The sequence below is a fragment of the Scyliorhinus canicula genome, unplaced genomic scaffold (assembly GCF_902713615.1).
Source record: "Scyliorhinus canicula unplaced genomic scaffold, sScyCan1.1, whole genome shotgun sequence".
Lineage (NCBI taxonomy): Eukaryota > Metazoa > Chordata > Chondrichthyes > Carcharhiniformes > Scyliorhinidae > Scyliorhinus > Scyliorhinus canicula.
In genome coordinates this window covers 395,645-409,343 of record NW_024055744.1, presented here as the reverse complement: position 1 = coordinate 409,343, position 13,699 = coordinate 395,645, and the positions used below count along the sequence as shown (strand labels likewise).

The 13,699-nt window shown below is 45.3% G+C and overlaps 1 protein-coding gene and 1 gene segment (V, D, J or C); both read left to right on the top strand.

The window, feature by feature from the left end:
* Nucleotides 1-1,790, top strand: part of LOC119960859 — an 81,504-nt gene extending 79,714 nt beyond the window's left edge. Inside the window, 1 exon segment of the C gene segment in view lies at nucleotides 1,262-1,790. Coding sequence covers nucleotides 1,262-1,653 — 392 coding nt within the window.
* A 5,577-nt stretch (nucleotides 1,791-7,367) lies between these two features.
* LOC119960860 (zinc finger protein 239-like) lies at nucleotides 7,368-13,059 on the top strand. Of its 2 annotated transcripts, none has more exons than XM_038788449.1 (2): nucleotides 7,368-7,522; nucleotides 10,783-13,059. In XM_038788449.1, the coding sequence occupies exon 2, from the start codon at nucleotides 11,142-11,144 to the stop codon at nucleotides 12,210-12,212; it is 1,071 nt and encodes a 356-aa protein (XP_038644377.1). In that variant the 5' UTR covers nucleotides 7,368-7,522; nucleotides 10,783-11,141; the 3' UTR covers nucleotides 12,213-13,059. The 2 variants fall into 2 exon arrangements, with proteins under 2 accessions (XP_038644377.1, XP_038644376.1); XM_038788448.1 differs by having other exon boundaries at nucleotides 7,368-7,571.
* The last annotated feature ends 640 nt before the right edge of the window (nucleotides 13,060-13,699 follow it).

Genomic DNA, 13,699 nt, shown 5'->3' with positions numbered 1-13,699 from the left:
GCACATGTAGGCCATTGGGCCCATTAACACTGGTCCAGCCTTCAGTGAGGTCATGACTGATCTGATGTGATAATCTTCAATTCCTCTTTCCCGCCTTATCCCCATATCTCTTGAAGTTTTTACTGATTTAAAATATGTGTCCGTCAACCTTGAGTGTACTGACCGACCCAGAATCTGAGGTCGCCTTCATTCTTCTAAACTCCAATAAGTACAGCCCAGCCTACTTAACCTCTCCCCATAAGAAAATCCCTCCATACTCGGGATCAACCTCGTGATCCTTCTCTGGACTGCCTTCAAAACCAATCTGTCTTCCTTAGATAAGGGCACCAAAGCTATTCAAAATATATCAGGTGTTGTCTAACTAATTCCCCAGTTTTAGCTAGGCTTCCCCATGTTTATATTCTATTCCCTTTAAAATAAAGATCAGCATTCAATTTGTCTCCATATTACCTGCAGAACTTGCTTTTTGTGGTTTCTGCACGAGGACTCCCAATTCCCCCGTTACTTCAGCTTTCTCCAGTATTTCTCCATCTGAATAATAATTCTTTATGTTCTTCCTCCTACCAAAGTGCCTAACCTCACATTCTCTGTCCCTCTGTGGATTTTCTGTAATCCTCACCACTTGCCTTTCTACCTATTTTTTGTCATCTGCAAACGTGGGAATAGTACATTCATTTATTAAACACAGTTTTGAAATTCATGTATATTACATCTATTGCCCCCCCCCCCCCCCTCTCTCCAGCCTTCTCGTTATCACCTCAAATAAGGGCAATACATTTGTCAATAAATGATTTCCCCTTCACGAAGCCATGCTGACTCTGTTTGATTATATTGAGTATTTCTAAATGCTCAGCTATTGGATCCGTTATAATGGACTCGAACTGTTTTCCACTGACAGATGTTAAGGTCACTGGCCTATTCACCCTTTTGAATAAGGGTGTTACATTGGCAGTTTCCCAATCCTCTTGGGGTAAGGTGGGAGGAGCCTGGTGTGGAGTTTATACACCAGGAAACAGTTGGGCCGAATGGCCTGTTTCCCTGCTGTACATTTTCTGAAACTTACGAATCCAATATCCGTAAATTCTCAGGGAAAAGGATTGTGTCCACCTCTGCTCCGAGCTGGGAAACCGGACAGATCCCAAAGTGGAAAATGGAAACCTTTAAAATCCAACACAAAACACATTTCTCTCACATCTAACCCGCGGTTCCATTGTCTCCGGAATTCCCCATTTTATTGACATTTATTGTACATTTTCTGCAGATCCCAATCCGCGGGAACCGTCCGTCTCTGTCCTCCTGCCCTCGGCTGAAGACGTCTCCGCTCAGAGATTCGTCTCCCTCAGCTGCTTAGTGAGAGGTTTCTCCCCCCGAGAGATCTTCGTCAAGTGGACCGTCAATGACAAGCCGGTGAATCCCGGGAACTACAAGAACACCGAGGTGATGGCGGAGAACGGCAATAGCTCCTTCTTCATGTACAGCCTGTTATCCATTGCAGCGGAGGAGTGGGCCAGCGGCGCTTCTTACTCCTGTGTGGTGGGACATGAAGCCATCCCCTTGAAGATCATCAACAGAACGGTTGATAAATCCAGCGGTAAACCCAGTTTTGTGAACATTTCACTCGCTCTGATGGACACCGTTAATTCATGTCAATGAGAACCTATCAATTGCATTTCGAACTAAAATAAAAATAATAAAGTTATCTTCCCTCTAATTGTGATTTAAATGTACAGCCGCCTAATTAATGGTGTTTCCACTTTGCTGATATGAAAAATAAAATGAAATGAAAATTGCTTATTGTCACGAGTAGGCTTCAATGAAGTTACTGTGAAAAGTCCCTAGTCGCCACATTCCGGCGCCTGTCTGGGGAGGCTGATACGGGAATCGAACCGTGCTTTAAAAGCCAGCGATTTAGCTGAGTGAGCTAAACCAGCCAACAGATATTACATCTGTTCAATGAGACCCGGATTTCTACAGGTCTCGGCACCAAGTCTGATACAACCAGATCTCCCAGCTCAGAGTTAGAGACAGAGCAAAACTCATTCATTACAGGATTCAGCAAAATATCTTCATTGACTTTCCTCCAGCTGAGGAGAAATCGGACCATTCAAGACAAACAAACCCATCACATTTAGGTATCGGTGTTCCTGCTTCTCCCATTGTCCGTCCCTTTAAAATTGATGCCAGCTTTAAGTTGCTGTATCACACCCACTGGGAACTGAATTGAGGGTCACACAGAAACATGGACCAGCAATCCCCAGTCAAAGAGAGGGGAAAGTGAAATTGTTAATCCACTGTACCCGCACTTCCCCAACAGAGAGGGGGAGGGGCATTAGTTAATCCACTTTACCCCCACTTCCCCAACAGAGATGGGGAGGGGCATTAGTTAATCCACTGTACCCCCACTTCCCCAACAGAGAAAGGGGAAAGGGAAATTGTTATTCCACTGAACCCCCACTTCCCCAACAGAGAGAGGGGGAGGGGCATTAGTTAATACACTGTACCCCCACTTCCTCAACAAAGAGAGGAAGAGGGGCATTACTTAAAGCACTGTACCCCCATTTCCCAGGCAAAGTGAGGGGGAGGGGCATTAGTTAACACATTGTGCCCTCACGTCCCCTACAAAGAGATGGTGGGGGCTGAGTTAATCCACTATCCACCCGCTTCCAACAATAAGTGGAGCGGCATTATTTAAACAACTGTACCCACACTTCCCCAACAAATAGAGCAAAGGGGCAATACTAACCCATTTTACCTCCACTTTCCCGACCAAAAGAGGAGGAAGGTGACGATTGAACTCTCTGTATCTCCACCTCCAGCAGGGAGAACCCAAAGGCAATTTGCTGAGCTGACCAGAGAGAGGGCGATTATTAACTCAATATCTTCCCAGTCCCCAAGCAGGGAGTTTGGAAGTAAACGGTTGTCTGGACAAAGAACTCAGTTACTGACATTACAAGACGGCATGTAGCTTACTGGCTGAAGGGTTTAAAAGACCATCATGATGAAGATGTTCTTAAAATATCTATTTATGCAACAGAATTCCTTTACCACTCTTGTTCCTCTTATCCGTATGCTGAGACCGATTCCCCAGAATCCAAATCCAGACTGGTGATTGAATTCTCGCTGGGTTTTCACTGTTCTCTCCTGAGGCACCTCCTTGTATTTTTGCATTAGGTCACCTGATGTCAGTTTGCAACTCACACAAAACTCATTTATAAGCAGAAAGTTCAACATATTCTACATCGGTATCAATAATAGCCACAAGTGGCAAAGCTACAGGCAGCTAATACAAACACAGAGACAGATAAACAGACACAAACACTACAAACACATGCACATAGACCCACAAACACACACACGCTCACACGTAGGCACAAACACACACATAGACACACACATAGAAACACATGCATAAACAAACACCCAGGCACAACGAACCAAACATATTTTGCCACAAAACACACGCAAACGTGCGCAAAAATTCGCAAACATGCACATAAACACAAAAAAGCACACGTTTATGCACTCACAGACACACGTGCACATTTGCACATACAGACACAAATCCACACATACAAGCGGGTACACAAATGTACACAAACAGACACATACAGCCACATGTCCACACAGATACACAAACAATAAGACCAGATAAGCAAGCTGACTGAAGAATATTAAACACAAATGTAACCAATAACATATACATTAGCAGAATTTCACGATGACAGAAATATTTCCATTTAGAGACAATAATCCACATTAACACACTAATGGGCTCACGTAGACACATATTAGCTGACTCGTACACACGCTAACACGAACACATATGAATAAACATAGTCATCAATACACATCAATAGATAGTTATAAACAACCATCAACGCATAAATAGCACTGCTGCCTCACAGCACCATAAACCAGGGTTCAATTCCATCCTTGGGTGATTGTGTAGAGTTCCCACGTTCTCCAGTGTCTGTTCCTGTTTCCTCCGCCTGCTCCGGTTTCCTCCCACAGTCCAAAGATGTGCAGGTTAGGTGGATTGGCCAGGCTATATTACCCCTTAGTGCCCACAACGTTAGTTGGGATTACGAGGTTCTGGGGACAGGGCAGGGGCATGCGTCCAGGCAGAGTGCTCTTTCGGAGGGTCGGTGCAGACTCATTGAGCCGAATGGCCTCGTTCGGCACAGTAGGGATTATATTTAATGATGATTCTATGATGAAATACACGCATCAACAAACACACACACTTATCCAGACAGAAACATTAAGACACTGACATGCATGTTGAACGTATAAAGACACATTAATACTTTTATTACTGGGCATGGAAGTATAAACTTATATTAACACAGACATTAATATATAAACATAGATTTCAACACATAAACACACACAATAAAACACCCAGCTATACACATTGACAGAAGAGAAACAAAGTTCACATACAGGCGCTGACACACAAATACACAGATCAATACTCATTGACACATGAACACACACAATGGCACTTATAAAGACATCGGGACATACAAAAGATGAGTAAAGCAAAACACGAATTTCGCATCTACACAGACACAAAGATAAAGAACAAACACAAACGTCAGGCAAGGGCGGCACGGTGGCATAGTGGTTAGCACTGCTGCCTCACGCCGCCATGGACCTGGGGTTGAACCCGCTCCTGGGTCCCTGTGGACTTTCCCCGTGACCCGTGGGTCTCACCCCCACAACCCAAAGATGTGCAGGGTAGGTGGATTGGCCATGCTAACTTGACCCTTAATTGGAAGAAAAAAGTTATAGAGATCGATTTCTGAGTGTCATGAACTCAACAGTAGATATGCAATGACAAATATATTAAAGAATGAATTAGCAGTGGGAGAAAATGAAACGAGAATATTAAAAACAAAACGTGTATTAACAAACAATCTGATTATATTTATCCGGCTCTATTCCCGTAGATAACACAGACCACACCTGGACTGAAGACGATGAGGATGATAACGGCAACATCTGGACAACCGCTTCCACATTCATCACCCTGTTCTTCCTGAGCATTTCCTACAGCGCTGCAGTCACTCTGGTGAAGGTGAGAAGATTCAATCCACTCACACTTCAAACTGACAGAAGTCGTTTAAAAACACTAAATGTTTGATTGATTAAAAACTCTAACATCAATGTCCCAGATCATAAACATCTGCTTCATTATTTTATTTCTCTTTTACAGATCAAGTGATCGGTTGACGTTCGGACGCTGTAGATTTTCCTCAGCTGTTTATTATGATCTGTGTGTGACAGAAATACAATATCTCCTCTTGGTGACTCTAACAGTAAAATTATCTCAGTTTATTATTCTGCATCTGTAACTGAGACAATCATGGACAGTATTTCTGCTTTTCAGTTTAAAATGTACGAGATAATTTTGGCTGTAATGTAATTGTAATTAATAATTTCCCTCAATGTCATGTCTAAATAAGTAACTTATCTCGTTCCTCATGCAACTGTTGCCTTCCCTTTATGTTGAGCTCCTGTTCTCTCTTGTGTCTGTTACAGTTGTACATACATTTGGCAGCTCAGAGGGCATGTGTTCTGTTCTCACTGTGACCCTCAATCGTTATGTTCCCTTTTGTAAACATCAAAATAAACTTTTGTGTAATATTTTCGCTGAAATTTTAATAAATATTGAATCAAAAATGAAAAAATAAGACTAATCTGAACTCCTTTCTCTCAGGTCCATCGGCACTGATCCTTTTCGCCGATTATACAGTTGTCTCCCCTTTCCCAGACAGAAATTTCTCACCTGTCCTGTCTGTAATGTCTGAACTCAAAACCCCTCAGTGAAAGAGCGACTGCGCCACCAAGCGGCCCATCCGGGATAAGACACCTTCACCTTTGCCTTTTATGGTAAACTCCAGAGACAGAATGATTGCACAGCTGAAGAATTCCACAGATTCACTGCCCTCCGATGGAAGAATGCTTCCTCGTCTCTGTCCTAAATTTGAGACTCCTTACTCTGAGATTATGCCCTCAGACTGTCCCACAAGAGGAAACAAGATGATTTTTCAGGCTGTGTAACTGGTTAAAGCTCTTTCCACAGTCAGTTCACTGGAACACTCCCACTCGGGTGTGTGTGAGTCTCGGGGCTTTTCCAATCACACTGATGTTTGAAATGTCTTCCCACCGTCAGAACAGACAAGTACATTGACAGTTTGTGATATTTAGATCCTAATGAATTGAGTGACTGTCAGATCTTGATGTTATATTTGGTTCGAGTTTCCCAGCTGCCAATCCTCCCGTTCTAATGCCTGAAAAAGAAGTTTACAAAAATGATCACTGTGCTCACTAAGAATGGGATAGAAATTCACAACATATCATTCTAGTTTATATCGAACCTTCTTTCCTGTCTTGCTTTCCCCAAGCATGTGGTCCAGTCAAAATAAAAGACCAAAATCAGCTGGAAGTCCCAACAAAAGTGTAGGGAACCTTCCTAACTGAACCAGAATATTGTTCCCAGTGTCTCTGAAACACTCTGTCCGCTGAGGTATCCACTTGGTGTGGAAGGTGTCAAACATTCCGGTGGATATCGCATGCTGCCTCTGCAGGGCCACTGGGAATAGACAAGTCCACGGAACAGAAGTCGGCTGCCAGGCCCCCTCCATAATAATAATATTTACTGTCACAAGTAGGCTTATCAGCCATGATTGAATGGAGGAACAGACTCGATGGACCAAATGGCCTAATTCTGCTCCTATGTCTTATGGTCATATGAGAAGCTTCAGAGACTCATGAGAATTATTTGTGTCTAAAAACCTTCACTCCAACTAAAGAATCACCTCAATAAGAGGATAACAGACCTGCAGCGATGTAAAGATTGCAGTCTACTTTCCATGTTCATCATCACAGCTTCAACTTGACCTGTACCTAATTTCTGTGTATGTCAGTGAGTGAAAGAGCCGAGAGACTTAGATGCTCAAACATCCAGGGAAAGGTTGTGAAAATAAATAACCTTTATTCCTTTAAAAATCACCAGTAAGCCTGCTGCTGAAATGTATTTTAAATAAAGAAATATCACGCTGAGGGTCAGAAAAAGCACACAAACATCCTGATAATGGACAGGAAACGACCACGAAATGTAATCACCCGTTGTATAACCCCCTTCAGGTAGCTATATAGAGGCTGCAGCCTCTCGCACTGAATGTATCCGCGATACAGAGACACCTCCAGCCTGCAAACATCAGCTTCAGCCTGAGAGTGGGTGAAACATTTAAAAAACCTGTTGAAAAGTTGTCGATCTAAGGGCACTAGGACCCGGCTGGGAACAGAAACCTTCAGGTCCCACCCACCAGCTGTTGCGTCACCAAGATGCCAGCGCATGCGCTCTGGTTCCCCAAGATGGCGGCTGTGACGCTGGGCCTGGTCCCGGGACAGAGAGCTGACCGGCGGTGAGGTGACCTGAGGATCACCACACCTCAGGCAAGGGGCCAGGTTGGGAAGGCGGTGCCTTCAGGAATAACTGGGACGGTGATGTTTGGTCAGTTGCTGCAGTCTGTGTAGTGAAGGTGCTGTCACAGTGGTGTGAGGTAAGGAAGTACAGGATTATCACCCAGCAATGATGAATTAAGGGGAATGTAAATCCAGCTCAGGCTGCTTTCAGATTGGAAAGGGAGCTAAGGTGTGTCCTTAGAGCTGGTGAATGTTGGGGCTTTGCCAGTTTCTCTGTAAAGTCCTTCTCATTCATTTCCTCTCTTTTCATTCCGTCTCTTTACAGCACAGATAGAGGCCCTTTGGCCCATTCATAATAATCTTTATTATTGCCACAAGTAGGTTTACATTAACACAGCAATGAAGTTACGCTGAAAATCCCCCAGTCGCCACACTCTAGAGCCTGTTCGGGTACACAGAGTGAGAATTCAGAATGTCCAATTCACCCAACAAGCTCATCTTGTGGGAGGAAACTGGAGCACCCGGAAAAACCCCATGCAAACACAGAGAGAACATACAGACTCCCCACAGACAGTGAACCAAGTGCGGAATCAAATCCAGGTCCCTGGTGCTAACCTACCATACCACCCATAAGATTATTAGATTACTAATTCTGGACGAATTGTGTCCCAGGATGCTGTGGGAGGCGAGGGAGAGATTGCAGCGGCTCTGACCCAAAGTTTTAACCACAAATTAGTCCTGTTTTTGCTAGAATTTGGACATTTTTTTTTTTATAAATTTAGATTACCCAATTATTTTTTCCAATTAAGGGGCAATTTAGCATAGCCAATCCACCTACTCTGCACATTTTTGGGTTGTGGGGGCGAAACCCACGCAGACACGGGGAGAATGTGCAAACTCCACACAGACAGTGACCCAGAGCCGGGATCGAACCTGGGACCTCAGCGCCGTGAGGCGGTTGTGCTAACCACTAGGCCACCGTGCTGCCCGAATTTGGACATTTAAGGTGTGATCTAATTGAAATATTTAAGATATTAACAGGGAAAGACAGGGTAGATAAAGATCAACTATTTCCACTGGTTGGAGATGCTAAAACTAGGGATCATTGTCTAAAAATCAGGGCTGGACCGTTCAGGAGAGATGTTAGGAAGAACTTCTTCACACACGGGGTGGGAGAGGTTTGGAACTCTTTCCCACAAACAGCAGGTGAAGCTGGAACAGTTGTTAAGTTTAAATCTGAGTTTTGTTGAGCAAAGATATTAATGGATATGGGGTTAGGTCACTGATCAGTCTGATCCCACTAAATGGTAGGACAGACTCGAAGGGCTGAATGGCCTACTCCTGTCCCTGTGCGTATTTCTGTGATTCTGAAATTCAGACAATACCGTGACAGGGAAAGAGTCTGGATTAGACCTGAGTTAGCCCGAGCTGCAAACCATCCCTCGAGATCGTTGCCCTTCATGGATTTAATGAAGACCAAGGCAATAGTTGGATTATTGAAAGACTTGACAGAGTTGTTGGGTACCATTTTTCGGGTCTCAGGATAAAGCCTGTCGTAATTCACTGCCCGCAGCCTTGAGCTGCCTTTGAACTTCATCGAAGCCTCGACGATTCGTTTGTGTTGCTGCCGAAAAGTCCTGGAACACGTAAATCCTCACTCCTTCCTGGAGCCAGGTGCTACCTCGTCGTTCCCTCTCCAGGACCTTCTTTCAAATTGTGGAAGCAAATTATTACTGGCCTGGATGAAAACTATCCCTCGGACTCACAGACCGATGCACCGTTTCTAATTTGAAACGCCCAGGCTTCACATCCAGCTTGAGAAAACGCGGCAGTCGGTCCTTGAAGAACCTAACGGGAGCCTTACCCTCCACACTAAATGGGCAGAAAATAACATCATTTATGGGCAGCACGGTAGCACAGTGGTTATCACAGTTGCTCCAATGCTCCAAGGTCCCAGGTTCGATTCCTGGCTTGGGTCACTGTCTGTCTGGAATCTGCACGTTCTCCCCATGTCTGCGTAGGTTTCCTCCCAGAGTCCTAAGATGTGCAGGTTAGGTGAATTGGCCATGATAAATTTCCCTTAGTGCCCAAATAAAAGGTTAGGTGGGGTTACTGTGTTACGGGGATGGGATTTGGGCTTGGGTGGGGTGCTGTTTCCAAGGCTCAGACTCAATGGGCCGAGTGGCCTCCTGCGCTGTACATCCTGTGATGACCATCAGACAGGCCAACGGCTCAGATGTTCTTTCTCTGACCCTCGGTCCTCCAGGACCTCTGCCAGCCACTCAGCTGGTTTTCAAAGGATTGAATTCTTGCCTCCATCAAGGAGGCTTCTTGCTGAATGTTCAGGATTCTCTCCTCCGGATCATCGAGCCTCTTCATGGGGTTTTGCAACTGGGCCACATGAGCTCACAGATATTGAGTCAGCACACTCAGCCTCTGGTCAAAACCACGGATAACGTCGGCAGTCATCATTTTCACCGCCTCCCAGAGAGCCCCGGAGAGCGGGGGGTTGAGAGACCTCCTGAGGGTCAGGCAGCCATGTTGAAAAGGCGGCTCCATTCCCGCTGAATCCACCTGCGCTGTTTATCGATGATTTCTTCACTTTTTCCGGCATAATCCTACCAATCCAACTCTGAGTCTTCCAGGGACACGATAACAAATATTAATGCAAGGATTAGGTAGATGAGTGCCAGGCAATCAGGATAACTGTCAGGTTATAGGTGAGTGGCACCAGAACCTGTGGTAAGGCAGCTACTCCCGCACCCGTATCACATGCCTGACACCCCCCATCCCAGTCACAGACAGATTTCTGATTGAGGGTGTGGAGGGTTATGGGGAACTGGCAGGTAAATGGAGAGAAAGCTGAGATGAGAAGGGATTTCTTTGTTTGAGGATGTGGTGAAGGTTTGGAATTCTCTACCTCCGAGGATTCTGGAGATTTAGTCATCAAGTATTTTTAAGACACAGACTGATAGGTTTCTAGATATTCAAGAGGTCAAGGGACATGAGGATAGTGTGGTGAAATGTTGCTGAGGTAGATCGGCCAATGATCCCATTGAATGGTTCAGGTTTGATGGGCCGAATGGCTGACTGCAGCTCATATTTGTTCTGATCTCCTGGACAGGAAGCTGTGAGTTTGGATCTATCAATCAACATTAATCAGCACCTTTGGGAGAATTGGGAGGGTGAATATTAGATACAGCAGAGTGAGAATGGAGGGAGACTGTGTGGGATGGAAATTTGCAGCTTTCGTGGAATAAGAGAAAGGAATATATGTGACATAGAAACTAGAATTGTCTGTTTCTACCCTGTACTGACAGTGATGAATTTTGTAAATTGTTTTTACAGGATATTGGACAAGGAGGAATTACAGACAGAAATCTCAAAAGTCACGTCTCGATCTGATAGTCACTCGATTCCTTAGAACCTGAATATCATTGGCCTTTGAATCAAGAAGGTGAAATGTTTACCAAAACTGTCAGCTAAAGATTTTAAACATCAGTGTGACTGGAAAAACACCGAGACCCACACAACACACACCCGAGTGAGAGTTTCAGTGAACTGACTGTGGAAAGAGCTTTAACCAGTTACACAGCCTGAAAAAACATCACACTATTCACAGCGTGTAAAGACCGTACCCGTGTTGTGTGTGTGGATGAGGCTTCAACTGATCATCCGGCCTGGAGAGACACGAGGAGACCCAAAACATGAAGAAACCGTGGAAATGTGAGGACTGTGGGAAGGGATTCCAAGCCCCATCTCAGGTGGAGATCCATATACGCAGTCACACTGGGGAGAGACCGTTCACCTGCTCTCGGTGTGGGAAGGGATTCACTCAGTTATCCAGCCTGCAGACACACCAGCGAGTTCACACTGGGGAGAAGCCTTTCACTTGCTCTCAGTGTGGGAAGGGATTCAGTGATTCATCCGGCCTGTGGAAGCATCAGCAGGTTCACACTGGGGAAAGGGCGTTCATCTGCTCCCAGTGTGGGAAGGGATTCAGTCAGTTATCCAACCTGCAGTCACACCAGCGAGTTCACACTGGGGAGAGACCGTTCACCTGCTCTCAGTGTGGGAAGGGATTCAGTAATTTATTCAACCTGCAGACACACCAGCGAGTTCACACTGGGGAGAGGCCGTTCACTTGCTCTCAGTGTGGGAAGAGATTTGGTGATTTATCCGGCCTGTGGAAGCATCAGCGAGTTCACACTGGGGAAAGGCCATTCACCTGCTCTCAGTGTGGGAAGGGATTCACTCAGTTATCCAGCCTGCAGACACACCAGCGAGTTCACACTGGGGAGAGACTGTTCACCTGCTCTCAGTGTGGGAAGGGATTCAGTAATTTATTCAACCTGCAGATACACCAACGAGTTCACACTAGGGAGAGGCCATTCACCTGCTCTCAGTGTGGGAAAGGATTTACTCAGTTATCCACCCTGCGGAGATATCAGCGAGTTCACACTGGGGAGAGGCCATTCACCTGCTCCAAGTGTGGGAAAGGATTTACTCAGTTATCCACCCTGCGGAGACATCAGCGAGTCCACTCTGGGGAGAGGCCTTTCACCTGCTCTCCGTGTGGGAAGGGATTCACTCAGTTATCTCACCTGCAGACACACCAGCGAGTTCACACTGGGGAGAGGCCATTCACCTGCTCCCAGTGTGGGAAAGGATTTACTCGTTTATCCACCCTGCGGAGACACCAGCAAGTTCACACTGAGGAGACGCTGTCCACCCCTCAATGTGAGACGGGTTTGCGTGCTTCATCGCACCTCCTGTGACACCAACAATTTCACAATCGATTACAGGGGTTGGATTCTGCTGTTATTGTTTCTGCTCTACACCCAGGACTGCATTTTGTTCATTCTGACAGGTGGTCAGTGGGGATGGTCGGAGGGTTTCTTTCTGCTGGACTGGCCGGTCTCACCACTTTGCCTCCAGTGGGCTGATGCTCTTTGAGCCTTGTTGCTAATACCTGGCTTCAAATTGCACAAGGATCACAAAGTGAAAGGGGGTTTGGAAGTTAGAAGATATTTCGTTTCCATTTCTGTTTGGAACCCCCCCCCCCCCCCCCCAAGCCATATTGCCATGGAGATGGGCCCTCGTGGTTACATGGTTCCTTTGTTTAATTTATCTGGATGTCCCTCACAGAAGAAAACTATCCGGGTATGAGGGGCAAGTTGTCTGAGATGGACTGGGAAACTGATTGGTACAGGGACTAGCTAATGGTTAAGGAATTATTACATATTTAACAGGGGTCGGTTAGCTCAGTTGGCTGGACGGCTGGTTCAAGGCCAACAGTGGGGCTTCAACTCCCATACTGGCTGAGTTTATTCATGAAGGCCCGGCCTTCTCAGCCAGGCCCCTCGCCTGAGGTGTGCTGACCCTCGGGTTAAATCACCTCCAGTCAGCTCTCTCTCTGTCAAAGGGGAGAGCAATCTATGGTCCTCTGGGATTTTTGGACTTTTATTTCACATACAACAAATATAGATTCCTTTAAGGAACAAAAATCCAACAGGAAAAGTGATGGAACCGTGGCTAACAAGAAAAGTTAAAAGATTCCATGAGATCCATTAGAATTCAGCAAAGAGGACCAAGAAACTGATGAGAGCAAACTGGCGAGAAACATAAAAACCAACTGGAAAAGCTTCTACAGGAATGTGAAAAGGAAAAGATTAGCAAAGACCAATGTGGCTCCATTCCAGACAGAGACAGGAGAGTTTATAATGCGGAGTAAGGAAATGGCAGAGAAACTAAACAATGTGTGTCTGTCTTCACAGAGGAAGATACAGAAATTGTCCCCAAAACAACAGAGAGCCAAGGGACTGGCAGAGATTAGTATTGGTGAAAAAGTAGTACTGGAGAAATTAATGGGCTTGAAAGTTAATAAATCCCCAAAAGCTGATGATCTACATCCCAGAGTGTTGAACGAGGTGGCTGTAGAGATCTCTATTCCTCATTCTAAATTCTCCTGACTCTATCTGGAATGGACAAACCTTTGTCTGAGCCAAGCGTTTCCTTTTTACGTAGCCATAGAAACTTTTGCAGTCCATTTTTATGTATTTTGCTCGTTCACATTCTATTCTATTCTCCCTTTGTTTCTCGGGGTCTTGGTCGAAGAAAGGACATAAATCCTCAGGAATGAATCATCACTTTTGACAGGTTCTGAGACAATTAAGTTTCGACCTATAGGGCAGAGTAACTATAATCGTGGAGTGTGATTTTAGATTGTGCAAAAGGGCAAAGTTCTAGTTTATAGTTTAATGTG

Coding starts and splice junctions, on each gene's coding strand:
- LOC119960860 (XM_038788449.1), top strand. CDS start 11,142: ATGAAGAAACCGTGGAAATGTGAGGACTGTGGGAAGGGATTCCAAGCC.